Genomic DNA, 27,023 nt, shown 5'->3' with positions numbered 1-27,023 from the left:
CGGGCCGCTAGCCGAGGGCACGTGGAAGCGCATGGGAGAAGTAGAGGGCGTTCGCTTAAGTGAGCACGAGTTTGCAGCATGGCCGCATCTCCCCGGGGCAGAGCTGTCCCGCACCAGCATGAGCGGGACCGGGGGCCAGAGAGCAGTTGGCTGCCTGCACAGCCCCGGTCCCAGCCCAGAGAGCCCCAACCCCCGCGCTGGCGCCACGGTCAGCCGGTGGGGCGAGATAAAGCGGGCAAGGTTCTGCGGATCCGAATCAGGGAGGCGCAGCTCCGATAGCAGCGCCGCGGCCGGGGCTCCCGGCGTGTTTGCTCCAACTGTTTAAACTGCTTCAAAGCGACAGAGGCCGAACGACCTTCAGCAAACAGCTGCTAATCTCTAGCAAGGGAGAGCTGTCCTACGGAGGACTCCGGGAGCCGCGGGCCTCTCGCCCGCACTCCGCCCCCGGAGGACCTCAGCCCACCAGACCTCGCCACACCTAGACCGCTAGGGGAGGGTCAACCGCGGAGGCCGAGGCGAACGCGGGAACTCTGGCCGGAAGCCCTCGGCCCTTGCCCCGCCCCCAGACTCTTGCTCCTCCCTCTGGCCCCGCCTTGTCCCTCCCCTTATCCTTGCCCCGCCCTAGGCCATGTCCTGGCCCGCGGGCCCTTGCACTCCAGGCTCTTGCCCCGCCCCCGGACTCTTGCTCCTCCCTCTGGCCCCGCCTTGTCCCCTCATTCTTGCCCCGCCCTGGGCTTTGCCCCGCCCTCTGGCCCTTTGCCCTGCCCCGGGCCCCTTGCAGGACTCCAGGCCCTTTGCCCCGCCCTCAGGCCCCTGCCCCGCCCTCAGGCCCTTTGCCCCGCCCCCAGGCCCTAGCCCCGCCTCTAGCCCTTGCCTCTCGCCCAAGCCCGCACTCCGCCCTTAAGCTCTCGTCCCTTCCCCAGGTCCTTGTTCCGCCCCCAGGGGGCGGGGGGCGGGGCGGACACTCTAGCGAGCCGGCTGTCTGCTGGATCCCGGCAGCTCGGTCGAGTTACTGTCGCCGCCTCACCTCGGCAGCCAACACAGCCTCGCCGTCGAGGATCCCCAGAGCAGCGCCCGCCCTCAGCATGATGGACTTGGAGTTGCCGCCGCCAGGACTACAGTCCCAGCAGGTGCTGCCCCGGCCCTCGGGCCTCTGGGCTGTGCCAGGAGGCGGGCAGGAGCTCGAGGGGGCAGTGGCCCCCGGGAGGGAGGGACGGTCTGAACCCGGACAGCGACGGCCGGGCCGGGGAGCTGCTCCGCCGGATCGGAAGGGCAACGGGGGATGGTGGGGCAGCGACGAGCGTCGGAACCGAGCCTGAGGTCCCCCACGGGGCGCCGGGGTTGGGGTGTGGAGGAAGCTCGTGCTTCGTGGGGCCAGGGGGCGACACCACCACCTCTGCTGGGTCGGATGCTCGGAGGCGGCGGGAGGGATGGACGCCGGCTGTCTTCGCCGGCGCCGCCCGGCCCTTTCCGGGCCTGCGTGGTTCCCCAGATTCGGTGCCGGTGAAAAAATGTGCCTAGTCACGGGGCCGCGCTCGGGGGAGCTGAGGTCTCCTCGGCGACCGCTCCGGAGCCCGTCCCCGCCCCTGGCCGCGACCTCCGGCGCGGTGCGCTAGCCCACTTGGCCGTCTGTGGCTTTCTCAGCCCGAGAGCTGGTCGTCTGTGGGCTCACGCCAGTCCGGCTTGATCTAGAAAGTAGAAAAGCCCAGCCCTCCGGGGGCGGAAGAGAAAGTCACCGGTGGCCCTCGTGCTCCAGCGCCCCGACGGGCGGCCGGCGGGCAGGGCTCCGCGCGCTCCCCCGGCCCGGGAGTCCCGGGTGTCCCGGGTGTCCCGGGTTGGCCTCACGTCAGGCGAGGACGTGAGGACCTGGGCGGGCTCAGAGGTCCGAGTCGGCCGCGCGCGGGGCTGCGTGTTCTGAGCGCCGTGACTCGCGGGGCCCCACGCTGCGTGCGTGCGTGGCGGTGGCCTCCGGGTGGGTGACAAGGGCCGATTGGCAGTCACAGAGGCCCTCGGTTGGCCCTTTCCTGCTTTATAGCGTGCAAACCTTGCCGCTCTGGGGCCAAGGGACAAGTTGGAGCTGTTGATCTGTTGCGCAATTGTTATTTTCCCCTGGGCGGCTTTGTCTTTGGATTTAGCATTACAGAATTGGAATCCCAAAATGTGTAAAGCAGGATATTCTGTTCCTTGCCGTCAAGGGTAAGAGCTGTAGATTAGAATTTGTTGCTTTTTATACTGTTGGTGAAGTTTTGCTTTTAGCCATTATCTCTCCCTTGTGTCTTTAATACATTTTCCTTTGCTGTGTGAGATTTTTGCCTCCTCGATTTCTTACATGTTGCGCACTTTTATGAAGACAGAGAGGATGGGACGCTTGCGTTTCATAACCCTTTGTTGATAAGTTTTGAAGATTGTTATGTAAGTGAAAACCAGTTTCTGGTCATACTTCAGGCACTTTTAAAGAAGCAAATGCTGATGTTGCCAAAAAATTGTGTCGTAATTGGATTTTTTAAAAAAGAAAACATTTAGCTCAAGGGACTACGTAACTTGGTACACAGTCAGTTAATTTAAATGTAAAATCTTAGGCTGACCCCGAAGGTCCTAATGTAAGCTTTTAGTTACTGACAATGCATTAATTCTACTCCGTCTCTTGAACTTTCCCCCAGAAATGATTGGGGTTGTAGCCTGGTTTTCATTAGGATGAATAAGTAAACTGTACTTTTTGATCTTCTGTTCTTCATTAGTAATCAAAAGGAATGCTTGTCTGGCCACAGGATACACGATGCAAACGAACTTTGATTTTAAAGTTTTCTTCTCTTCTGTGCAGCGTGTAGCATAACATTTCATGTACAGAAATGGCAGATAGACCAGCTTTCTCTTTCATGTGAAAGTTTTCATTTGCCAACAACAATTCTTGTTATTTCCAGACATTGATTTAAATACTTGAAGACTTTGAAAAAAAGAAGTAAAAATGATAATTTGTCTTAAAGTCATTATTTGGTAGTCCAGAATGATTTGAATTGAATTGAACAAATGTTTGGGTGTTGTAGGAGGATATGGTTTTTAACATGATCAAAGATTCTTCATCTCAGGGAGAAAACCCATCCATTACTCTGTCAGTGGTGTCTTGGAAAGATAAAATACTTTGGAAGACAAGAGATGAAGTTGATAGTGAACGAGACAGATGAGATTATTTTTAAAAGCCGAACAAAAAGAGAAAGTGGACAGGCCTTTCCTCCAGAATGAATGTTAAGCAAGAACATCTTGACTTTTTAGATAGTGGAACATCTCTGAGACATTACAGCAGCCGAATGTAGGTTGATAAACGCATGGGTACATCAGTCTTTTCTGCCTTATAAGTAACAAGGGCCATTTTGAAATTCCATTTGTACTAACTTGGGTCCTTAAAAACAATGCTGGGAACAACCCTCTTTTTTAGGATTACCAGGGAGAATTGAAAGCCAGATACATGGTTTTTCTTAATATTTATCTTTATTTAGGATGAGTTATGCTCAGCAAAGCCGCAGGAGAAAGGAGCACTTGAGCAGTTACACTTTTTTCTGGATAGTTCCTTCATCGAGATTGAGCGTATTTAAAAGAAGGTATTCATAAATCCATCCTTCTTAGTTTTCCCTTGAACCAGGGTTAGCTTGAGGATGCAGGAAGAGTTTGGAACTTAGATACTAGATAGTAGGGAAGCAAATAGACACTCCTTTGCAAGCCAAGAAAAATGGTAATTGCCTCGGATGTATAATTTCTCAGTAACCCCATGGGGATAACTTTTTGTCTTCAGTTTTCAGGTGAGGAGAGAGGCATGCAGAGAGGCCAAGACTCCTCCAACTGTTCCATGTTAAGATAGAATTCCAGCTCAGCCTGACTCCTGGGGCTCTGAATCTCCACTTCCAAACTGGACCAAAGGGAACTTGAAGCAGGGCCACAAAGCCTCCCTTTTAAGTGGGTAGATTTAAAAAATAAAATTACAAAACAAACAGGGAGGAGAGGCTGGGAGAGTAAAGGCTGGTATCTGCACCCTCCCCTCTTACCGAGGAAGTTAATAACCATGTGAGAGCGAGCAGATCCTTTCAGTGATCCTCCCAAAGAGTGAGTAAACCGTAAACCGGCAATGGGATGGTGCCTGTGGTCCTGTCCAGGAAGACACAGTAAACCGTAAACCGGCAATGGGATGGTGCCTGTGGTCCTGTCCAGGAAGACACAGTAAACCGTAAACCGGCAATGGGATGGTGCCTGTGGTCCTGTCCAGGAAGACACAGTAAACCGTAAACCGGCAATGGGATGGTGCCGGTGGTCCTGTCCAGGAAGACACAGAAGCAGACCTAGGCGGCTTTTTCAGTTGGAGAAGCAGGATGTTTTTTTCCTGTAATTATCATTTTTAAAACAGTGCCCGACAGTCTGCTTCACATTTTCCAATGACCATTTTCCCTTTTTCTTAATTAAATCTTTTAGCTGCCAGGATCTTCGCCTTTGTCTGCCTTGTTTTTGGTACGTTCTCCTGTGTTTACTTGGGGGTGGTGATCAAAATTACATTTAGTAAGTAAGGGTATGTTGTGCAGTGTGACCGACAAGGTTGAACTTGGTTGACAGAAAGTGGATTTGGGATTGGGGTGGGGTTCAAAACAGCTAACAGAAACCCATTGGCTCAAACCGAACGCGAACCCCCTGTCTTGGTACCTGGTCATTGAAACCAGCGTTAAGAGCTCAAGTCTAGCTGGGCGGTGGTGGCGCACGCCTTTAATCCCAGCACTCGGGAGGCAGAGCCAGGCGGATCTCTGTGAATTCGAGGCCAGCCTGGGCTACAGAGTGAGTTCCAGGAAAGGCACAAAGCTACACAGAGAAACCCTGTCTTGAAAAAAAAAAAAAAAAAAAAAAAAAAAAGAGCTCAGGTGTGCCTGCAGCTTTGAGACTAGTACATTTGGAGATTAACTACTTGATTTCCTGGTCTTTATTGTTAAATCTTGTTAGGAATTATTATCTGATTTATCTGAATTAAATATGCTTCAGGACCTTCGGAAGGGTTTAGTTGGATGATTTACCTGAATTTCGTGTAGGTGAGCCCAGATATTTGAACTCTTTGGGTCACCCACTTCAGCATGTGCTGAACACTGGGGTGGAGGCGACTTGCTAGAGGTAGTTAGTGGTTACCCTGCTTCACTCCATCTGTGGCTGAAAAAGGCACCGTTTCACTGTGACACGGAAACGAGTTTCTATTTTGACGGTGTGATCTCCAGAAGGTACTGAAATTTTGTTCCTGTTAGTGCCAACAACATTTTGCAAAAAAGGGCTTTAAGGTACCACTCCAAGACTTGGACAAGTTAGCAATGGTATGGTGTATAAACAGGAAAGCAAAAGTGTGTTTAAGTTTATGGAAATACAAGTGCATTTTTATGAGAGTCTGTCCCTCAGAAAAACCAAACCAAAATCCTAAACTGGAGTCCAAAACCTTAAACAAAATCCTAAATTGGGCTTCTCTGTATATGCCTTGCTATAATAATATTAAGAATTTTGAGGGGCTGGAAAGATGCTCAGCGGTTAAGAGCACTGGCTGCTCTTCCAGAGGACCCGGGTTCAATACCGAGTACACACATGGCAGTTCAACTGTCTATTACTTCAGTTCCAGGGGATCTGATGATATCTTCACACTAATGCACATAAAGTTAAATAAATTTTTTTAAAAAATTTCGATAAATGCATCGGCTGGAAGCAGTACAATGCTAATATATCATTTTTCTAGCATGTGAACAGTAACACTGGCGTCACAAAGCCTTGTGTTAGAATTCTCTGTTCTGAGGGTGGATGGTTGGGGTGTTGGGGATCAGACCCAGGTCCTTGCACGTGCTAGGCACAAACGCCACGATTGAGCTTACCTCTCCAGCTGTGAAAGTCCGTCTGTGCCAGAATGTAAGCATATTTTGCACAGACTGTTGTAGTGTGAAGACAAATCCAGGGCCGGGCGGTGGTGGCGCAGGCCTTTAATCCCAGCACTCGGGAGGCAGAGCCAGGCGGATCTTTGTGAGTTCGAGGCCAGCCTGGGCTACAGAGTGAGTTCCAGGAAAGGCGCAAAGCTACACAGAGAAACCCAGTCTCGAAAAACCAAAAACAACAACAACAAAAAAGACAAATCCAGAGCCTACGAGGGATTCTGAGCACCTAGCCCATCTTATCCAGGCCTCTGATGACCAACTCACTCTCAACATCGTTATAGGCCAGCAACAGCTGCCTTCTGAAGGATCTGTTTAAGTGAAATATAATCCACCCACCAGACAGTTCGCCCATTTAAAACCCATTCAGTAGTCCAGTGTGTTTATAGTTATGTAATCATCACTATAGTTAATTTTATCACTTCTAAAAAACCCCAGGCCCACTAGTAGCCACTTCTTACTTATTTTCCTCCAGTTCCCCAAACCCCTGATAACCACTCCGTTATTTGTTTTTTCCTTCTGGATTTGTCCATGCTAGACATTTCATAGAAATGAAACATTGTATGACTGGGTTGGCATGATGCTTTGAAGATTCACCTTGTTATAACGTGTATCCTGTGTCATTGTTCCTTTTTATTGCTGAATACTATTCCATTGTGTGGACATACCACATTTCACATTGTGGAACATTGGAGTTATTCTACTTTTTATACTTCCAAACTTTGTTGTTTACTAGACTCACCTCCAGTATTTCAAATATTGATGCCCAGGCTGAATCCTCGCTGCAGCTGGAATCCAGTAGGATGGATGCCTTTAAACACAGCACTAATGCTTAAACCCATGCCTAGAGATTTTGACTGAATAAAGAATTCAGACTTGGGGACCTAACTCAGTGCCTGGTCCACACTGGAAGTATCCCTGTGTGCAGTGATTTAGAAAAGCTGGTTAGAATGCTTTAGTTGTGAAAAGTTCTTGTGTTTGATCACAGCCTGTGTTTCAAGTCACCTGGAGAATGTTTGAAATGCAGTAAATATGACCTGAGTTCCTTAATACCCCTTGATTTGCATGATGACCTTGTTACCAACAGGCTTTCCCCAAAAGAACCGGTAGGACTTTTCTGTGAGGTTTTCAGGAGCGTAGATAACCTGCAATAAGATCGTTGAGGAATGGCATATTAAAAAGGCTGTGAGGGGGCTAGAAAGATGGCCGAGGAGTTAAGAGTGCTTGCTGCTCTTGAAGAGGATCCGAATTCAGTTCCCAGCACCCTTGTCGGATGGCTCACAACTACCTGTAACTCTAGCTCCGGAGGACCTGAGCCTCCCACCCCCACCCCCACACCTGCATGCATTAGCATATACCCCTACGCAGATGCATTTTATTTGAAAAGGCAGTGAGTGAGCATCCGGAGTGTGGTGGGTCATTCCTGCAATTCCAGCCTTCTAGGGAGGATTGCTGGCCTTGGAGGACAGTCTGGCCTGCAGTGTAGAACCCTGTCTCCAAACAGGAGGAGAATGGAATACTCATGCTGGGGTGGGTGTCGAGTGTGGATCCCCCACACTTTTCATTGCTGTGTTTTGTTTTCTTTCTCCAAAGAAAGCTCTGGAATCTCTAAGCCAACTTTTCACACCTCCACTCTTTGATTGTGCCTGACTGTTATAGGCAGCTTTATAATCCTGACCACAGTGATCAGTACTTACATGGCCGAGCCATTTCTGATTCACACATTTGGAACTAGAGGCTAACTGTCTACGGTTGTGCCCTCTGCAGCTGGCCAGTACACTCCTTGCACACTTGTGCCCTCACAGCTTCTCTTGCTCAGTGCTGCCCGGGCAGAGCTGGTTGAGCTCCACCCCAGCCCTTCTCATAGCTACTTGTTGGGGTATGTTTAGTCACCTGTTAGGAAGCTGGTAAAAGTTTGACTCCCATTGCTTTAAAATTTTGAAAAGTGGTATTTTATTTTACTTTTATATTTGTTCTTAAAAGACTTGACATTTGGAGTGGGTTAGTACCTCCCGTATTTGTTCAGAGGAAGGACATGAATGTTGGGACTGTGTTGACTGTGTGTCTTAAGTGAGTGGCCCACTGAAAAGGGTAGTTGGAATTTTCCTTTGTCAAGTCTGACAGTCTTTCTGCTGTTTTGGGGGAATGTGTAGTACTGCACATGGATGCAGAACCTAACCTCTGCCCAGCCCAAGGCATTGAATCAGAGGGGAAGTGGTTGTGGTTGGCGCCTGCTGAGAGCAGAGCCTTGCAGAGCTGTGACTGCCCCACGGAATTACTCTGCTGCTGTGGTTCTTATGGGTGACCAGGAATTTGGACTCGGTTGGTTTGTTTTGCTGTACTGGAGCCAGGGATTCCTTTGTTTTGTTTTTTCTTGAGACAGGATCTCATACTGTAGCCCACGCTGGCCTTAAACTCACTATGATCCTCCTACTTCAGCTCTCCATGCTGGGTTTACACCACCTTGTGAGCTCACCTTGCCTGGCAAGCCAGAGAATCTTCTTGTTTCTGTGAATAGAGAACGTTGGAGAATCGTGAAATTTGGTTGTTAAACCATTAAAGTCTTGGTAATGAAAATCACCCAGAATAAACAGACCATTTTGTATCTGCAGTAGGAAAAACTGCCAAGTTTTGAAGGTTTTATTTTTCTGCTGTTGGCAGTTCTCAATGAAACAAAGAATATACATTCAAAGACACCCTTAAAGGTCAGCTTTACTTTGTGCTGCTGGCTGGGGGACCTGCACTAACTCTTCTGTTCCTAGTGGTTCCCAGGCTGATAGCAGGTCTTCTCTAGGGACAGTCTCACGTGTCACTAGAAAATCTCTACCTGGCTTGAAGCAGTTGGTTCTGACTAATTCAGGGGCCACTCCCTGAAATGTGGGGGGAGGCGACTAGGCACCTTAACACTCTTCTCATTGACCTTCACAAGTACAGCCCTCTATCTCCAGAGATGTGGGTCAAAATGGTTTCCTTCTGTCCCAGCCTGCAGGAAGTCCAGAGCTCAAGGTCTGTGTCTTGTGTGATTTAGTTGTTCAAAGTTCATGTGATAAGGCTGTGGCTGTAAAGTGTCGGTGTGCACCACAAAAGACAATAATGGAGAGAGGGGACAGCTGTATCTCTGTTACTAACTCAGCCTCTCCCTGTGAAGATAGCCAATCTCTGGTGTCCCGAGGTGTCTCAGGGCATGTAGTTCTAGAACCTGGGGGTACTAAACTCCTCAGATGCTCAGGTCCTCCTTGTAAAATATGCATGCTCTGTACACATCCTTTCTTATTCTGTAAGTTATCTGTAACTCCTGACACTGTCTAATGATATGTAAATGCCCATAAAGAGTTACGTTGTTAGGGGACAGTAAAGCATGCACAGTCCAGACAGGTGAAAGAATTCTCTCAGTTAAGCATTGCTTGAATCTGCAGTGTGAAAGTCCTGGTTATGGAGGGCCAGCTACCCTGCAGCCCTGGCAGTTTCCGGGATGGGGGAGATGAAACTCTTGTTGGTTGAAATCCTGCTAGTACCAGGCCCTAGATGAGTTCTGGTACTTGCCCTTAACAAAAATCTACATAGAAGCTGGCAAGATGGCTCAGTGGGAAAGTAAAGCATTTGCTGTGTGAGCCCGACATCATGAGTTCAGTCTCTAGAACCCATGTAAAGGACATGTCAAAGCTGTCCTTGACCTCCACACACACACGATGCACACACACGTCTACAGACACATGTCATATGACAGTAATAATAAGTCTATGTAGATATCCCGTTACAGTTGACAGAAGCTATTTGGAGTGGTTAAGCTACTTTCCAGGATCACACTGATGCATGTGACAGATAGGGAATTTGCATGTCCCTAATCCCTGCTTTCTGGCTCCTGGTTTACTGCCTCACTCCTTTTTCATTTTGTCCTTCTCTAAAGGAGAAAGTATTTTCTTTTGTTAGCGGCCAGAGAATGAAGGACTCTTTACACAGTACTAGAGAGTTCTGCCAAAGGGGCAGTGTGTGTGCCTGTGCCCAGCTTCTCCATGGAGAACAGAAGGCCCCACCCTCTGCCTCCTGTACTTAGAAGACTCCTGGCTGCAGAACACTGATGGACATTTACTGTCTTGTTTGTAGGGAAACCCACCATCTCCTCAGAGTGAACTGCGTGTGCCTTTTTCTCAAGGGAAGGAGGCAAAGGAAGAGAGACCATGGGTGACTCTAGAGACCAGGCACGTTTCCCTTTTCCCTGATTCAAGAAGAGTGACTGGCCTTTTCCTTTCCTACCGAGGACAGTGTTGCCTGATTGGTTTGGACACTGACACAGGTCTACAGCAAGGAGGTGGCCCTGAAAATAGGATTTCACATTATTGTTTAGTGTATAAGGAGAGAGAGAAAAACCATGCCATGTTTGTTTTTCCTCGTGTTCTTTTCACCTGAAGAAGTCTGATGCTGAGTGAGGTCAGAGCGAGGAGAGCTGTGAACGGCTGACTAGGTCGCCGTAGCAAGTTAATGGCGAGGCCATGGTAATGGCGAGGCCAAGGCAATAGCTCAGAGTTTTAGAAAAAGCTAGTCTGTGGGTGCAGGCTCCCCTTTCTGACCACTGTGAGGGAAATAGCTGAAAGAAAATCACCTGGTCAGAACTGTAGACTGATGGATTAATTTATTTTCACGGCATCCCTGGATCGCACATGTCTGACGTTTGCTTTTTGGACAGACTCTCCATGGTGGCAAAGCTCGGCTTGAGTGCTCTGTGAAATCCAGCATGGTCTTAAGCTCACAAAGTCATCAGGCCTCTGCCTCCTGAATGCTGAGATTCCAGGTCTACAGCACATGCTCAGCATTCAGAATTCTTTTAGTGGACATTCCAAGACGCTGTCACAGTTGTTTTCTTTTAAAAACTAGTGCTAAGGCCGGGAATCTAGTTTGGGAGTAGTAGAGTGCTTGCCCAGCATGCACAAGGCCTGAGGCTGAATCTCTAGCAACATAACACTACTCCTCCCAAAAGATAATTGTTTTTATCTTGAAAGGTGTGTGTTGAAAGGGTGTGTAGACTAATATTCTTAAGATACATTAGTTCTTATACTCAATAATGTTCAAGTATTGCTATAGGAATGGAGTTGAATAATTTTCCTGTGACTGGCATTTGGTCATAAATAATATGAAAAATGTGCTTTGTTACTTTGGTAATTTGAACTGTAATCAGACTCCTGGTTTACAATGAAAATACTGGATTCTGAGACTAAATAAGGTATACTTATTGCACAAATATTCATGAGGTCTACGTCCGGACTGGCACAGCACGAAGGTTTGCTTTAATCTCTCAAGATAGTACAGCAGTTGTTCTTCAGGGACGAGAGTTTCTGAAATTGCCCTTTCTAGTTACTCTAACCCTTTGGCTCTCTGTACTACTGAATTACAGGGTGTGTTTTATGTGGTGATTAGTGTGATTTCATTAATGGTGTCTGTTCTGCTGGGGTATACATTCTCATGGTGCTTGGCGTTTGTTTAGTAGTTGCTCAGTAAACACGAGGAGGGAGTCTGAACTACTGTCTTGGTGCTTGGTACTCTATACAAACACTGAGGCCTTGACGACATCACATAAGAAAATGTCACTTCTGCCTTGGTGCTTAGAGTGTCTAGGAGGTGGTAGCATTTTGACAGGTTTTTGGATTTTCTAGCCTGTAGATTTCATGTTTTCAGCTTAGAGGCCCCTTAGTAAAGCTGGAGAACAGAGCAAGCATGAGCTGGACTCCAGCATCTAATGTGCTGAGAAGGTTAACCTGGCGGGGTGGGGGTGGGTGGGATGGCGGGCCCCCAGTTCTCCTGTGTGCTACACCACACCTGGATCACAGAGCCCTGGCGGCCTTGGGAGGTTTTAGAAAGGACAGAGGACCTGAGTTGGGTTGGTCAAGGAAGCTTTTGTGGTGGGTCAGAAGACGGGCGGGCTGGTTGGAGGCTAGGAGATGGTGAGAGGCCTGTGCTGTACAGTAGATGTGGATGCTCTTCTAATGGCTTCATCCATTTGCCAGCCCATGTACTGAGTGAGGATCTGCGGTTGTAGCTAAGTTGCACTTTTTCAGCTTTAAAACCAGAGATAATGGCACTCGCCTGCATTTCCAGTGTGTGGGGGGTGGAGGCAGGAAGACCTGGAATCCAGGGTGAGGCTATGCTACACAGCATGTTTTGAATCCAGGCTGAACTATGTGAGAGCCTTTCTCAACTCCTACTCTCGCTCTCAACTCCCCCCAAAATACTCCCCTACCCCCAAAGACAGGATTTCTCTGCGTAGCCCTGGCTGTTCGGGAACTCACTCTGTAGCCCAGGCTGACCTCAAACTCAGAGATCCACCTGCCTCTGCCTCCCGAGTGCTGGGATTAAAAGTGTGCATCTGGCCAAAAAATACTTCTAAAGCGAGTAGATTTTTAGATTGTCTTCACAAGTCACAACATGAAATCAGCTGTCCCTGGCTGGCCTCACAGGGCCCATGGTCGCATGTTCGGGTAGAAACCCACATTCCTCTCTTCCTGAAGTGTGTTGTGGTCTGCCATAAATGTCCTGTTTTCCGAATCCTTCCCTACGTGCTCTCTGGCCTTATTATAGAGCCTGGTTGGAAACTAAGTCTCCGGAGACTGAATGCCAACCCCTGGACAGGCCTTTTGAGTCCAGCAAAGGCCACACACTGGCCTGGCTCCCTTGGGGACCCTCCAACCTGTTGCTGGATTCCTTGTCATTAAATGGGTTAATAAACCATCATATAGGATGCCTTCCAATCCTGTCTCTTCATTTGCACAGAATTTCTTACTCGGGATTCTGGCCTAGGAACCCTGGGTCCTGTCCGAACAAATGGATAGAGAAGTTTGGAGAGCAGCAATGAGTTTGGAGGAAGGTTAAATCCAAATGCAAAGAGAGCAAACCCATCTCCTTGTCCTCTCCTCACCCCCACCCCTCCTTTAAAGGCTTGAAAGTATTGTTTTGTAATATCTCTTCCAAAATAACTTTGGCCTTTAAAGTCAGCAGAGCCGTGGAGACAAAGAAAACCTCCTGGGATCCCGAAAGAGAGACGGCCCAGCTGAAAGGCATTTGTGTTGCCATAAACAAGTTATGGTCTCACCTTCTATTTTTCATGCAGTAGCTAGACCCAGAAGCCTAAAACGTAGCTGCTTTCAGTCCCTGACATTTGTTACAGGAGATAGACTTATTAATAGTGTTGCTGTCATGCCCTGGCCTTCTCCTTTACAGTTTAAAGACTCATTTACATACTTTTTCTTTAAAAAGATGGTTCTGTGAAGACTGGCATTATCTTGGCTTTCTGTTGTGTTAGACCCCACTGTGAGGGTGGGTGGATGGGCACTGCCACCTACACGGTTAATAGCAAAGCTGCTCCATTCTTCCAAGCCATAGGGTGCTGTCCATTGTCTGAGCAGCCTCCCCAAGGAAGGGGGCGGGGAGTTCAAGCCTGTGTTCTAGAGTGGGTGAGAGCTCTGCATGATCACTTGCCTGCTTTGGATCTCACTGTCACTGTATGAGATGTTTGCTGGCAAAGTACTAAAGCTCTTTGTGCTTCCGTTTCCTTACTCCAGAGTGGCGATGACATACTGCCCGCTTGGTGGATTGCTGTGCATCCAGACGAGGCGGTACACATTTGGAACACGGTTTTTGAGCACGTAGAAAGTATGTGGTCGGTGGTGGCTGTTATTGTTGCAATGTGATGCCTACTTTATTGGGACTATCCACTACTGTAACCCTCCATTTTCAAAGCTCAGTGTGACCAGTGTCTCACGCAACTATAGAGTGGGTTTAATTAAAAGATGAACATCAAGGAAAGGATGCTTACATTAGTTTTAAGAAAGTGAACCTTACATACTTTAATACTCCTTTTTTAAATTTATTTCATGTATGTGGGTTGGGTGTTTTGCCTGTATGTATGTCTGTGCACCATATGTATGCCTGATGCCTTCCGAGGCCAGAAAAGAGCATCAGATTCCCTGGGAATGCCGTTACAGCGGTTGTGAGCCGCTGTGTGGGTCCTGGAAGAGAACCTGGCCTATCTGGAAGTGCTCCTAACAATTGGTTTAACTGACTCAAGAGACCCAAATTGCTTCGTAGCAATCAGTAACAATGGTGAGTACCATAATGCATTTTCAAGCGTACACATCTGAAAGTAGCTGAAATATAATTTCCAAGCTCAGGGTTAGTTTATGTCTTTGTTTGGGGCAGAGTGTAGGATACCATCCAGTAAGTCATTAAGAGCCCGCTTTGTGATTCAGATTAACACCGGCTCTTTGAGGTAATTGCTAACAGATACCTGGGGTGTTTGGAGGGGCTGGTGTCCACACTTGTAGCACACAGAAGCATCTGCCTAGGTGGAGGACGCCTAAGGAGTGCAAGGGCCCATAGTGGGGCCCACCGCAGAGCTGTGCTGCCCAGCATGGCAGTCACTAGCCACTTGGCAGGCTTGAGATGCGGTGGTGAGTGAGACTGAGAAGCTGGAGTTTTCGTTTTAATGAACTTGACATTTATAAAGAGTAGAAACTACTTTTCTGTTACCATACCTTAGGCAGCGCTCCACAGCTCAGGAGTGGGGCTGGGGTCCTGTAGGCACACACACCTTTGTCGTTTGGGTGAGACTGCATTTCCTGCTGGCTTGTGGGTAAGATGATTGTCTTGTGCTGGAGTGTGTTTGCCACTTCTAATATCACAGTCATTTTGTTACATGTTAAAATAATATTTGAGCAATTGGATTAAATACATAGTTCAAATTAAATTTATTGCGTTGTTTTTGTTAGTGTGCCTAAGCTGCAAACAACACCATTACATATTACTCACATTATATTTCTTTTAGAGTTACTTTAGTGCATCCTGTAAGTACTTAAAATTACTGTATTTTTACATTAAAAAATAATTTTCAGTTGTATTTGGACATCATAAAATCAGAAACATTTAGAGGAATGTATTTTAGAGGTCTTGCAATCCAACCCCACCCTTATAGGGAAGGTTTCTATAAGTCAGTGGCTCCCAGTCCCAGGTAGGGCTGGAACCTAGTCATCTTTACCATGACTAGGCAACAGAGCAGACTGGAGCGTCGTTGTTCTCTTCCCGTTACAAACTGAAAATGGGTCCTTAACCCATTCCTTACCACACACAGCATTGCAGGTGATAAGGAATGCTGCCCCCCTGCCGTCCCCATCCCCCGTCCCCCATCTCCCCCCCCCCCCCCCAGTGAAAGGATGGTGTGTTCAATAGGTGTTCACCACGTGTGTCATTCCTGGGCAGCGACACTCACATGAGGGATTGGGGGGGGGGGCGACAGTAATGTTCACATTCCCACATTTTGATCATCCACTTTGGAGAACTCCATATTGGTTTTCCTATTCTAACTTAAGTCACAAAGCCAGAGATTTTTGTTTGTTTGCTTGTTTTGTTTTGTTTTTTTTTGTTTTGAGACAGGGTTTCTCTGAGTAGCCCTGGCCGTCCTGGAACTTGCTTTGCAAACCAGGCTGGCCTTGAACTCAGAAATTTATCTGCCTTTGCCTCCTGAGTGCTGGGATTAAAGGCTTTGAGCCGAGGACAGCACCATGCCTGACTCAAGGTCGTAGATTTTTAACCAGAGCCATAGCTTTAGTCTGTAGGGAAAAGAAAAGATGGGACTTCAGATGCTCCGATGCTGTCCTCACTTAGCAGTGTAGGCCTGGTTTTATGGTGCTGTTTGCAGACTCGCTTGAAGAGACCGTCTGCAGCTACATTGAACAAACCTAAGGGCAGATTAGAGTTTTACTTTTTGAGGAGTGAGAGGAAAGAGAACGAATGTTGTTCTGGTTTCCCAGGCCGGACTTGATGTTGCTGACTGGAGCCCTCAGGTGTGGAGATGGGCAGCTTGAGCTGTAGGCACAGCCCGTGTGCACGCTTCCTCTTTCTGGTTTCTTCCCCTCACCCTCTCACAGGGAGGCAGAGGAATAATTACAGGACATAAGATGCAGGTGAACGTTTTGTGGCTTTCAAGCTCACGAATGTCAGGGCCAGTGCCCAAGAGCTCTCTTTCTCAAGGAAGACAAGGACTGTGCCTGATCCCCACTTTTGGGGAGCTGCGGATGGAGCAGTCAACTTTGTATTGCTTTTAGTGAGTAGTGGCCTGCATTGCCTGATTTGGGTCCACACGAGTTTCAGGCAGTTTGTTGGAGGTCAGCTTACTCTTGAGGTAGACAGGCTGTGGTGGGCTGAGGGTTGAGAGGCTCTTGCTGAGTTAAGCGGTGGTGCAGCCTTGGAAAACCACGTGCTGTTCAGAACTGCTGGTGGGGAGGACAGGCCTCCTTGGAAGAGTGCAGGGTTCACGGAGGCCTCATCTGATCAGATGTCAGCTGGGTTTCTGATAACACCATTTCTCAGGCTGTTAATTTAGCTTCACAGGTAAGTGAACAGCCAGTTTTTGCTTTTTGTTTTCTATTTTTCAATTGTTTTTTGGTTTTGATGTTGTCCTGTTTGGATTGGTTTTTGCTCTGTACCCCAGGTTGGGCTCCAGTTTACATCAGTATTTCTTTCTGCCTCTGTGTCCTCGAGTGCAGGATGACAAGATGTGTGCCAGTACACCTGGCGACAGTATTGTCAGTGTCTTTTCAGAGAGATGCACAGCAGTTGTTGAGTTTCCTTTTTTAATAATTTATTTAGGCCGGGCGGCGGTGGTGGCGCACGCCTTTAATCCCAGCACTTGGGAGGCAGAGCCAGGTGGATCTCTGTGAGTTTGAGGCCAGCCTGGGCTACAGAGTGAGTTCCAGGAAAGGCGCAAAGCTACACAGAGAAACCCTGTCTTGAAAAACCCAAAAATATTAAATTTATTTTATGTGCATTGGTGTGAAGGTGTCAGATCCCCTGGAACTGGAGTTACAGACAGTTGTGAGCTGCCATGTGTGTGCTGGGAATTGAACCCGGGTCCTCTGGAAGAACAGCCAGTGCTCTTAACTCCAGCCCCTCCTCCTACATTTTTTGCCTGCTTTGGTATGAATGTCCAGTTACCAAGGTGCCGGGACATGTGGAGAATCCATCCCCCTTCCTTCACCCACAGAAGTTCCTGGCTGGAGTCCTAGCCCTGTTGGTTGCTAAACTTGTGATTTGAGAGCTCCCCCCAAAGCCTCAGTGTGCTCATTAAGAAATGAAGGTGACAGTGTCATAGAGGAACCCAGGCTGGGGAGATGGCTCAGTGGTTAAGGGTGATTGCTGCACAGCTACCAGGACCCCAGTTTGGAATCCAGTACTCATAGAACAAACTGGCACAGGCTTGTGCTTGCCTGTAACCCCAGTATCTTGGGGAAGGATCACCAGAGCTTGCTGACTGCTAGCCTGGCCAAAAACCGTGAACTCCAGGTTCAGGGAGGGACCCTGCCTTAGAGTAGTAAGGCTGAGTGATAAGACACCCTCCTCTCACATATACCTGCGTATGCATCCACACACAATAACACGTAGAGGCTCGGGCCTTTAATCCCAGCACTCTGGAGGCAGAGGAAGGTGGATCCCTGAGTTCCAGGACAGCTAGAGAAACCGTGTCTTGAAAAACAAAAACAAAACGAAAAGCACAAACCACGGAGCTCATTGAGAAGGAATGGTGAAGTAGAGAAGTGCATCTTCTTTCTCTGCCAGCTTGATGGGAAGGATAAGATTCGAAAAGTAGACGAGGTAGTTTGGAACATTTTGGTCCTCTGCTGCTAGGCAAGTTATGTCACCCTCTTTGCAAAATGAGAGGGATCATCTGGGTAATTCTGGCAGCCCTTTTGGTGGTAGCTTTTCCGTGACTGTGCGGCGTAAACAGTGGTTCCCATGTGATCTGAGTCACACGTACCAAAAAGTCCAGATGAAAGGAGGAAGTCTTGGGATGAGAATTTTCCTTGAGCTAGAAAACTGGAACCTCTTTTGGGGTGTGGGCGGGGAGTTGGGGGATGCGCACAGTTGAGAATGAGAGAAAACATTGCCACTGTCAGAAGCGAGACCAAGGACACAAGGGTGGAGCTGTGGTGACCTTTGCTTGTTCTTACTGCCTGGAATAGCTTTCTTGTTTTTGTCGTTTCGGGCTCAGGCTAACCTTGAACTCATGATCTTGCTCTGGCCTCCTGAGTACTGTGATTACAGATGTGTGTGACCATGCTTGGCACCTGTTACTTTCAAATACTCACTTGAGTTGGGCCTCGGGAGTCCAGACTTAACCCGTATTTGTGGTCAAGGTGTTCATGGTCATGACTGCTCTGTTGGATGACAAGCACTGCTTTGGTTGGGTCTCTGCAGACCTAGTGACACTTCTGTGCTGCCCGAGGTCCCTCGTGATGCTCATCATGGCTCATAACTTCAGTCAGAGACTGCTTGTTTCTCTTTGTGTCCCTGGCACCTTAGATGGGACCTGTGTGCATGTATCCAGTGGGTACATAGACTAATGTGCACTTGATTCGACTGGACACTAAGCCTGACCACCACTGTCGTAACGAGCTCTTGTTGACGAGAGTTTTAGCCATTAGTCCGTATTACTTCAGGAAACAGTGCTTGCTCTTGCTGTCTTCAGCATCCCGTGAAGGAAAATTAGACCGACACAGGTTGCATGCCCTGGTACAGTGACAGTGTGCAAATTTGTGAGGTGTTCCTTGTGTTATTGAGTCAAAAAACAACTTATATTTGCTGGGTGGTGGTTGACATATACCCTTAATCTCAGCACTCGAGAGGCAGAGACAGGCAGATCTCTGAGTTTGAGGATAGCCAGGGCTACACAGAGGAAAACTCTCAAAACAAAACAAAAAAATTCATACTCAACAGTTTATAGTTGAAAAAAAAAGTAGACCTTTGGAAAGTACCCTAAAGGTGCCTGCAGTTCATTTAAAAAAGCTTTTGAAGTGTTGTAGTCTAAATATAGTTCAGTACATCATATTCATATCTAAAATCCCTCAGCACCACTGACATCACCACAGCCATGTCTTAAGATCCCAGGGTCTCTGTCTCACTGCAACATTTAGTTCTTACCCATCCCTCAGGCCTCGGTGGACTGATTGTTGCTATTTTTAGCTATTTTAGCTGAAAATGACCTTGAAAGTTAAACTAAATAATTTAGTTTGGGGACCCTAAGAGAAGATAAAGGAAAACCCAAATCATTTAGAAGCATCCAAAGCTTCTGTGAGGAGCCTCTGACTGGAAGTCTCCCTTGTTGAGCTGACTCTGTCAGAGAGGTCAAGGGTGGAGACAGCAAGGCCCTCAGCTGCCTGCCTGGTCTAGTGAGCTCATTTCCACTCGATGACGTGAAGCAGGCTAGGAAGGTGGAACCAGTGTGCCTGAGGTTCCTTGGGTAGTGGGGTGTGCATGTCATTCTAACAGCAACTGGAGTGTTCATCAGGTGCTTTCCCTCACTCTGAAGATTGCTCGTCACATCAAGCTGTTCTCCTGACAGAGTAGCAGCCACCCTGTGGTAACCCCTGTAAACCCCAGCCCTGCTCTGCTCCGGCACAACCACTCTAACTCTCGAGAGCCAAGCGTGGAACTTCTCATGGAAAAGTCACAGCTGTGTAGGCTCAACAGCAGTGGGGTTGCCCACTGTTTGGAAGTAGCTAAGTGTTCCTTGGGATTTCATTTTGACCACATTACAAATGGGCCTCTGGAGAAAGCCCGGGTTCTGACTGCCTTCACTGCCCAGTTTTGCCTCGTCTTGCATCATGCGTTGCAGGCTACGGACGGCGGAATGGGTGAGAGTTCCAGTAAGCTGGCCGGATCACATTTCTTAGGTCGAGTGAGTCATTGCTAAGAACCGTGTTTGAGAACAGGAAGCAGCCCGTGAAAGTGCCTGCACATGGTGACCTGCCAGACTCAGGAAGCAGACCACTCTCCAGCCTGAACAGTAGAGGAGGCTGCTTCACGGCCTAGGGAACGGCACATCCGGGGTCTAGGCGTTGACCTTGCAGGGTCATTTGTGCTTGGTGTGAATCTGGGAGTTTTATGTGGTTAGAATCTCTACTTGTTGGTTATTGAGGGAGGATTTCTGTAGGAGGAAATCTTGGTCAGTGCTGAGTGTTAAGAGTCTGCCAAGTGTATACGAGTTGCTTAACCAGGTCTTTCTAATGTTGCTGTGGTTACAGACATAAATGTAGCAATATTTGTGCTTGATTTAGATAGCTGTAAGGCCTGCTTTGACCCCACACTATTCTGTATTTTTAACTGTTCTGTGTATTTTAATCACCTATTTCACAGTAGTAACACAATTAAGAATTAGAAAAGTAATCCACTAGAGCCAAAAATGCTTGGGTGTGGGGCTGACTGCTGTGAATGCTTGGTGTCTTCTGCCGCCGCTGGAATGTTGGTTGAGAACAATTGGCATTGTTTTGTCTACCGTGTAGTGCAGTGTGGGACAGGAGTCTTGAGAAGTAAGGGGGTAAATATATTATAGTTTCTGATAGCTCTCATCTGGATGCCTTTCAGACTGTAGAACAGGAGGCATGTTTTCTATGTGATTTTATTCAAAAGCATTTGGGGTTTGTCTATGGGGGCGGGCAGCTAAACCAGATTTACTTTCTAAGTGAATAATATGCTCACCTGGACATCATAATGAGGTGTATGAGAACAGCATAACGAGTTCTCACTTCGGGAGTTCTAGTAACTAATATTTGGATGAAGGAGAGAATGCGGAGAAACAGAGGTTTAAACTGAGGTTGTTTTCTTAACGAAAATGCATGACTTTGAGAATGTGTGTATTTCAGAGTGTGTAAACACCTGTAACCCCAGCATTTGGGAGGTTGAGTCAAGAGGATGAAGAGTTTGAGGTCAGCCAGGGCTTCATAGTGAGATCCTGTCTCAAAGAAGGGGGAAAAAAAAAAAGGAAGGAATAAGAAATTTTCCTTTAAAGTTGGAAGCAAAGATCAGTGTTCACTCTGGGCTAACTGACAGGACAGTTTATGAAGTATTTTCAGCAGTTTATGAAGATGCTGTTCCTGTGGGGCTGCAGAGACCGACCGCATGGTGGGTAAAGGCACCTGCTCCCACGCTGACAGCCTCAGTTCAGTCCTTGGTACCCACATGGTAGAGGGAGGGAAACCCCTCCTAAGCTGTCCTCTGACTTCTAGTCATACTCTGTGGCACATGTGCCCCCTCCCCATAAAATGTAACAGAAATCTTGTTTTAAGATATGGTTTAAAATATTTTCAATCATATACCAAAGTCTCAGTTTACTTTAATTTAGAATGAGAATATCATCTTTGCTTAATTTTTTTTCTCTTTTAAAATTGTCTAAGCATGATAAATGTTCAAAGAACTAAAATTGTCTTGAGACACAGTATGGCTCCAGTGTTCAGGGTCTCTGTCCTTATACAGAGATGTTTATTTCAAAACGGCATGAATTTGTTGTCCAACTGAAGAGTTCCCTGAAGCCTGTGATGGATTACCCAGATGGCAAATGATGAGTACACATTCTGAATATAACTTTGTTAGAGCAGATGGCGATTCAACACGAGTTGTCCAACATTTTGTTTCTTACTGTTTTTTTGTGTAAGCCAAGTCTGAAGCAGAGTTTGGAACACACTCAGGAATCTATAAAGAACAAACAAAACTTGAAACAGTAAGTGGCAGGCAGCATGTCCCATGTGCACGAGGCTCACCACCCTGTGCTTGTATTCCCCTTGGGCAGCTCTTGCCAGTCTAAGGAAATACCTGTTGGAACGCTGTGCCAACTCTTCCGTGCCTTTGATTTCCTCCCCAGACTGTCTTTGCGGCCATCCCTCCTGGGGGACCCACAAGGTGGGGTAGGCAGCTAGCAGCTCCTCAAAGCTTTGGCTTCGAGCAGTTTTAGTTCTCCTTAGGCACTTCCCTTCCCTGCTGTCTGCTGTCATGCTGTCGCTTGTTACGGGCGGACGGGCGCCACCCTCGTATTTCCTCTTAGATGATGGTCAAGCTTCAGAACAGTGGGTCAGGGATGGGGCTTTGTGGTATAAGTCATGCGCCAGTCACAGGGTTCCTTACGGGAACTGCTCAGTGCTTATTTGGTCATTAAAGAAAACAGCACTCGGCTGTGGGCCTCCTAGGCAGTGCTTCAGGTTAACAAACTTTTGTTTAATTAATGCTTTTCTCCAGTGTTATGCTTTGAATATTTCATACAGTATCCAATATCTGAAGCCAGGTCATCGTGGCACACACTTTGGGAACCTGGGGCAAGAAGATTGCTGTGTATTCAAAGCCATCTTGGGCTCAATATGAAACCCTGTCTTAAGAGGAAAAAAGAAATCAAATTTCAGACATTTTCCTTCTGAAACTTGTGTGGAAATCTAAAACAACAAAACATGTTAGGCACAAGAAGAAACTCACTGCTGCTACATTCTGACCAGAATGTCTGAATTCAGGCCTATGACCAGTATCACTGTGAACATGGCCAATCTGCTTTGATGCTAAGCAGGATCAGCCCTGGCTTGTACTCACATATCACGTGCATCCAAGTGCCCACAGAGGCCAGAAGAGGGCATCAGATCCCCTGAACTGAAGTAACAGACAGTTGTGAGCCACCATGTAGACGCTGGGAATTGAACTTGGGTCCTCTGGAAGAGCAGCAGGTACTCTTTACTGATGAACCATCTCTCCAGCCTCATTTTATTGTTTTCAGTATAGGTGATATATTAAATGGAAATGGACTTCGACTTTCTACCTTTTTAGACTTTTCTAAAAACTATAGTTATGTATTTGGGGCTGGAGAGAAGGCTCCAATGTCAGACATAGTGACACATACGTTAATCCTAGCACTTTGTGGGTGGAGCAGGACTGCTTGGGCTACAGAGTGAGACATTATCTCAGAGTGACAATGCTAATTAAAATGAAATCTTGGCCTCTCTTTGTAACCATGTCTTAAATGTGATGTCTTCGGGTCTTTCTAGAACAGTAGTTGTTCTAGAGAGACTTTGAGGTGTGAGGATCTGGGTCAGAGGTGTGGTGGGTTAGCACACACTGCCTTGCTACTTCTGTAGGTAGTAGGCAGTCCTCCTTACTAATTTCTTCATGACTTAGAGACTAAAGCTCGAGCAAATCTGTTTCTCTGTAAACTGAGTATGTGCTGAACAAGTTAAAGCCAAATTCTCTCTCAAACCTGAGTGGCTCCGTGTATTTGCTATCATTTCTATTCTAAATATGAGAATTTAAAAAACACACTAATGTGAAATGTGCATAATTTGTCTATTTTTATTGTTACTTAGTCATTAATGATTCAAATTGTGACTAGAATGGGTGGCTGTAGATAGATACTGTTGCTTTTAGTGAATAGATTGAGTGAATAGAATTAACAGTGCGCTTCTAGCTGGTTAGATCTGTATTCTCAGAGTGAGTTTGTATTCTCCCCATCAGTGATGGCATACAGTGAATGTGGACCACATTAACCATGGTTCTCCTTCCTTTTCTGTCATAAACACAGGACATGGATTTGATTGACATCCTTTGGAGGCAAGACATAGATCTCGGGGTAAGCCGGGAAGTGTTTGACTTCAGTCAGCGACAGAAGGACTATGAGCTGGAAAAACAGAAAAAACTTGAAAAGGAGAGACAAGAGCAACTCCAGAAGGAACAGGAGAAGGCCTTTTTCGCTCAGTTACAACTGGATGAAGAGACAGGAGAATTCCTTCCAGTTCAGCCAGCCCAACACATCCAGACAGACACCAGTGGATCTGCCAGCTACTCCCAGGTATACTTAGTTCCGAGGAAAAGTGTATGGTGGGATCTAAGGAAAACTCAAAGTGGAGCACCTGGATTTGAGTTCTTAGTCTGCTGTCTACCATGTCTTTTGTGACCAGGTCAAGTTCCTAAGCTTAGCTTCCTGAGTTCAGTACCTGAGCTCCTCTTAGGGAATCCTTGTGATGATCGAGACAGGATCGCAGGGAGCATTTTGTGAATTACAGAAACATCCTAGTTTTAGGATGTACTGTTGGTAGTAAAGCCAGTAGGCATTGCTCACAGGGTTGTGGCAGGCATGGCCCTAGTTGTATGAATAACTAATTTAACTTAACTGTGTTAAGTACTATGATTCTCGTGTTATGTGTCAAAAGAATTAAATCATTTACCTAGATCACTCAGAAAGTTAGGGATGGTTATTGCCTAGCACAAGGCCCTGTGTTCAGTCCCCCAGCACTGTTTATCAAGGGGGTAAGGGACACTAAGATTTGAACCCAAGTGATCTGGTTGGAACTTGTGCAACAAACTGATTTCTGAAGTATCGTTAGTTTATGAACAACTCTTGATGTTAGCAGGACTCTTGGCTCAGCAGTAGAACTTGTAATAAATTCTCCTGTGCCTTTCCCTCTTGATCCAGGTGGCCCACATTCCCAAACCAGATGCCTTGTACTTTGAAGACTGCATGCAGCTTTTGGCAGAGACATTCCCATTTGTAGATGACCATGAGGTATAAAAATGTTCGCTTAACAGCAAAACTCCCTTATCTGTTATAAGTCACTTTCGTGTGTATATCCCCCCCTCCCCCCATTACGGGAACAGAAGAAAATTTTGAGAAGGAAGAATTTGATCAAAGACGTTCTTTATCAAGGGAACTCTACAGGACAGGGACAGCTAGAAAAACGAATCAGAAGAATTTTCCATAGAAAATGGATATAGATATATAAAATATTTTGGCTAGTAAAGAACAACTATTAGCCAGTACTTCAGTTAACAATCTTAATCTATTGTTTGAAACACTCTGCTAGATAATATAGATAGAAATTGAGTCCTAATGATTATTTTTATCCATTTTGAAGTCTACCCTTAAATACATGGGTAACAGCCTAGTAGACTGTAAATGTGGAGTCATGGGGGAAGAAGAAATGTTTTGTTTTATAGAAACAGTGACCAGGAAGCAGGGACCTGTGGACCCCGCTGCTGTATGCTCCGCATGCCTTGGCTCTCACTCATGTGAGTGCCTTGTCGATCTTAGGTATCTTCACCCACATTTCAGTCGCTCGCCCTGGATATTCCCGGCCACAGTGAAAGCCCAGTCTTCGCCACACCGGATCCGGCTCAGTCAGTCAACAGCTCTCTGGAGGCAGCCATGACTGACTTAAACAGCATACAGCAGGACATGGAGCAAGTTTGGCAGGAGCTACTTTCCATTCCCGAGTTACAGGTAAGTGAGCTAGCTCTATGAGTGTGGTGTTTTCTATACAGCCTTTTAAATTAGTCATCCTGGTTATTTATCACTGAAGTGTCACCCACGTAGAGGAAAATTGGGGGTGTTTAAATTACTCGTGCGAGCTTCCCAAGCTCACTTACACATACAGTTTTTAGTTAAGCAGGCTGAAGATTTCAGGATAGATTCATTCTAAGCCTGAAAGCTAATTTAGAGCTCTGACAATCGTGCCTACCTGTTGAAAATGAGAGTTATTGGAATTACTGAAAAGAACACCTTGGGAATGGGGTAGAAAATTGATCTGAAAAATGCCTACCTTCTATTCATACCATATGAACTTCTTTTCTAGTGTCTTAATACTGAAAACAAACCACTGGTTGAGACTACCACTGTGCCCAGCCCAGAAGCCAATCTGACAGAAATTGAAAGCAATTACCATTTTTACTCATCCATCCCCTCCCTGGAGAAAGAAGTGGGCAGCTGCAGTCCACATTTTCTTCATGAATTTGAAGATTCTTTCAGCAGCATCCTCTCCACGGAAGAAGCCAGCCAGCTGAACTCCTTAGATTCCAACTCCGCATTAAGCACAGATTTTGGTGATGAGTTTTACTCTGCTTTCATAGCAGAGCCCAGTGGTGGCAGCAGCATGCCTTCCTCTGCTGCTGTCAGTCAGTCACTCTCTGAACTTCTGGGCGGGCCCATTGATGGCTGTGATCTGTCACTCTGTAAAGCTTTCAACCAGAAGCACCCTGAAAACACAGCAGAATTCAATGACTCTGACTCTGGCATTTCACTGAACACTAGTCCCAGCCGAGCATCCCCAGAGCACTCTGTGGAATCTTCCATTTACGGAGACCCACCGCCTGGGTTCAGTGACTCTGAAATGGAAGAGCTAGATAGTGCCCCTGGGAGTGTCAGACAGAATGGTCCTAAAGCACAGCCAGCACATTCTTCTGGGGATACAGAGCAACCCCTGTCACCAGCTCAGGGCCACAGTGCTCCTGTGCATGATGCCCAGTGTGAAAATACAACCAAAAAAGAAATGCCCGTGAGTCCTGGTCATCAAAAAGTCCCATTCACAAAAGATAAACATTCAAGCCGCTTGGAGGCTCATCTCTCAAGAGATGAGCTTAGGGCAAAAGCTCTCCATATCCCATTCCCTGTTGAAAAAATCATTAACCTCCCTGTTGATGACTTCAATGAAATGATGTCCAAGGAGCAATTCACTGAAGCTCAACTTGCGTTAATCCGAGATATACGCAGGAGAGGTAAGAATAAAGTCGCCGCTCAGAACTGCAGGAAAAGGAAACTGGAGAACATAGTGGAACTGGAGCAAGACTTGGGCCACTTAAAAGATGAGAGAGAAAAACTGCTCCGAGAGAAGGGAGAAAACGACCGAAACCTCCACCTCCTCAAGAGGCGGCTCAGCACCTTGTATCTTGAGGTCTTCAGCATGCTACGGGATGAGGATGGAAAACCTTACTCTCCTAGTGAGTACTCCCTGCAGCAGACCAGAGACGGCAATGTATTCCTGGTTCCCAAAAGCAAGAAGCCAGATATTAAGAAAAACTAGGTTCGGGAAGATGGATCCTTTTGTTTTGAGTTAGTGTTTGTTTTGTACTGCTAAAACTTCCTACTGTGATGTGAAATGCAGAAACACACTTTATAAGTAACTATGCAGAATTATAGCCAAAGCTAATGTAGAAATAATATGAAACTTTACAAAGCATTAAAGTCTCAATGTTGAATCAGTTTCATTTTAACTCTGAAGTTAATTTCTTAGGGCACCATTTGGGCTAGTTTCTGTGTAAGTGTAAATACTACAAAACTTATTTATACTGTTCTTATTTGTTACATTCATAGATTTATATGACATCTGGCTAAAAGCAAATTATTGCAAAACTAACCAAACCACTATACTTTTTTATATACTGTATGAGCAAAAAAATGACCTTTTTATATTAAATTGTTTAGCTCTGACAAAAATTAAAGGAGCTGGCACTAATAAAGGAATATCATGACTTAAA

The 27,023-nt window shown here is 46.7% G+C and overlaps 1 protein-coding gene across 1 annotated transcript; it reads left to right on the top strand.

The window, feature by feature from the left end:
* The first annotated feature begins 961 nt into the window (after positions 1-961).
* Positions 962-27,023, top strand: Nfe2l2 (NFE2 like bZIP transcription factor 2). Its single transcript, XM_059260741.1, has 5 exons — positions 962-1,130; positions 23,299-23,565; positions 24,190-24,279; positions 24,805-24,993; positions 25,346-27,023. The coding sequence occupies exons 1-5, from the start codon at positions 1,086-1,088 to the stop codon at positions 26,567-26,569; spliced, it is 1,815 nt and encodes a 604-aa protein (XP_059116724.1). The 5' UTR covers positions 962-1,085; the 3' UTR covers positions 26,570-27,023.

The sequence above is a fragment of the Peromyscus eremicus genome, chromosome 4 (assembly GCF_949786415.1).
Source record: "Peromyscus eremicus chromosome 4, PerEre_H2_v1, whole genome shotgun sequence".
Taxonomy (NCBI): domain Eukaryota; kingdom Metazoa; phylum Chordata; class Mammalia; order Rodentia; family Cricetidae; genus Peromyscus; species Peromyscus eremicus.
The sequence above is the reverse complement of the archived record's forward strand: the minus strand, read 5'-3'. Positions and strand labels throughout refer to the sequence as shown.

Bases quoted from the DNA above. Each gene is read 5' to 3' on its own strand.
- Nfe2l2 (XM_059260741.1), top strand. From the start codon at position 1,086: ATGATGGACTTGGAGTTGCCGCCGCCAGGACTACAGTCCCAGCAG. The intron at 24,280-24,804 runs GTATAAAAATGT...TGTCGATCTTAG, and splicing joins CATTTGTAGATGACCATGAG to GTATCTTCACCCACATTTCA. The intron at 24,994-25,345 runs GTAAGTGAGCTA...CTTCTTTTCTAG, and splicing joins TTTCCATTCCCGAGTTACAG to TGTCTTAATACTGAAAACAA.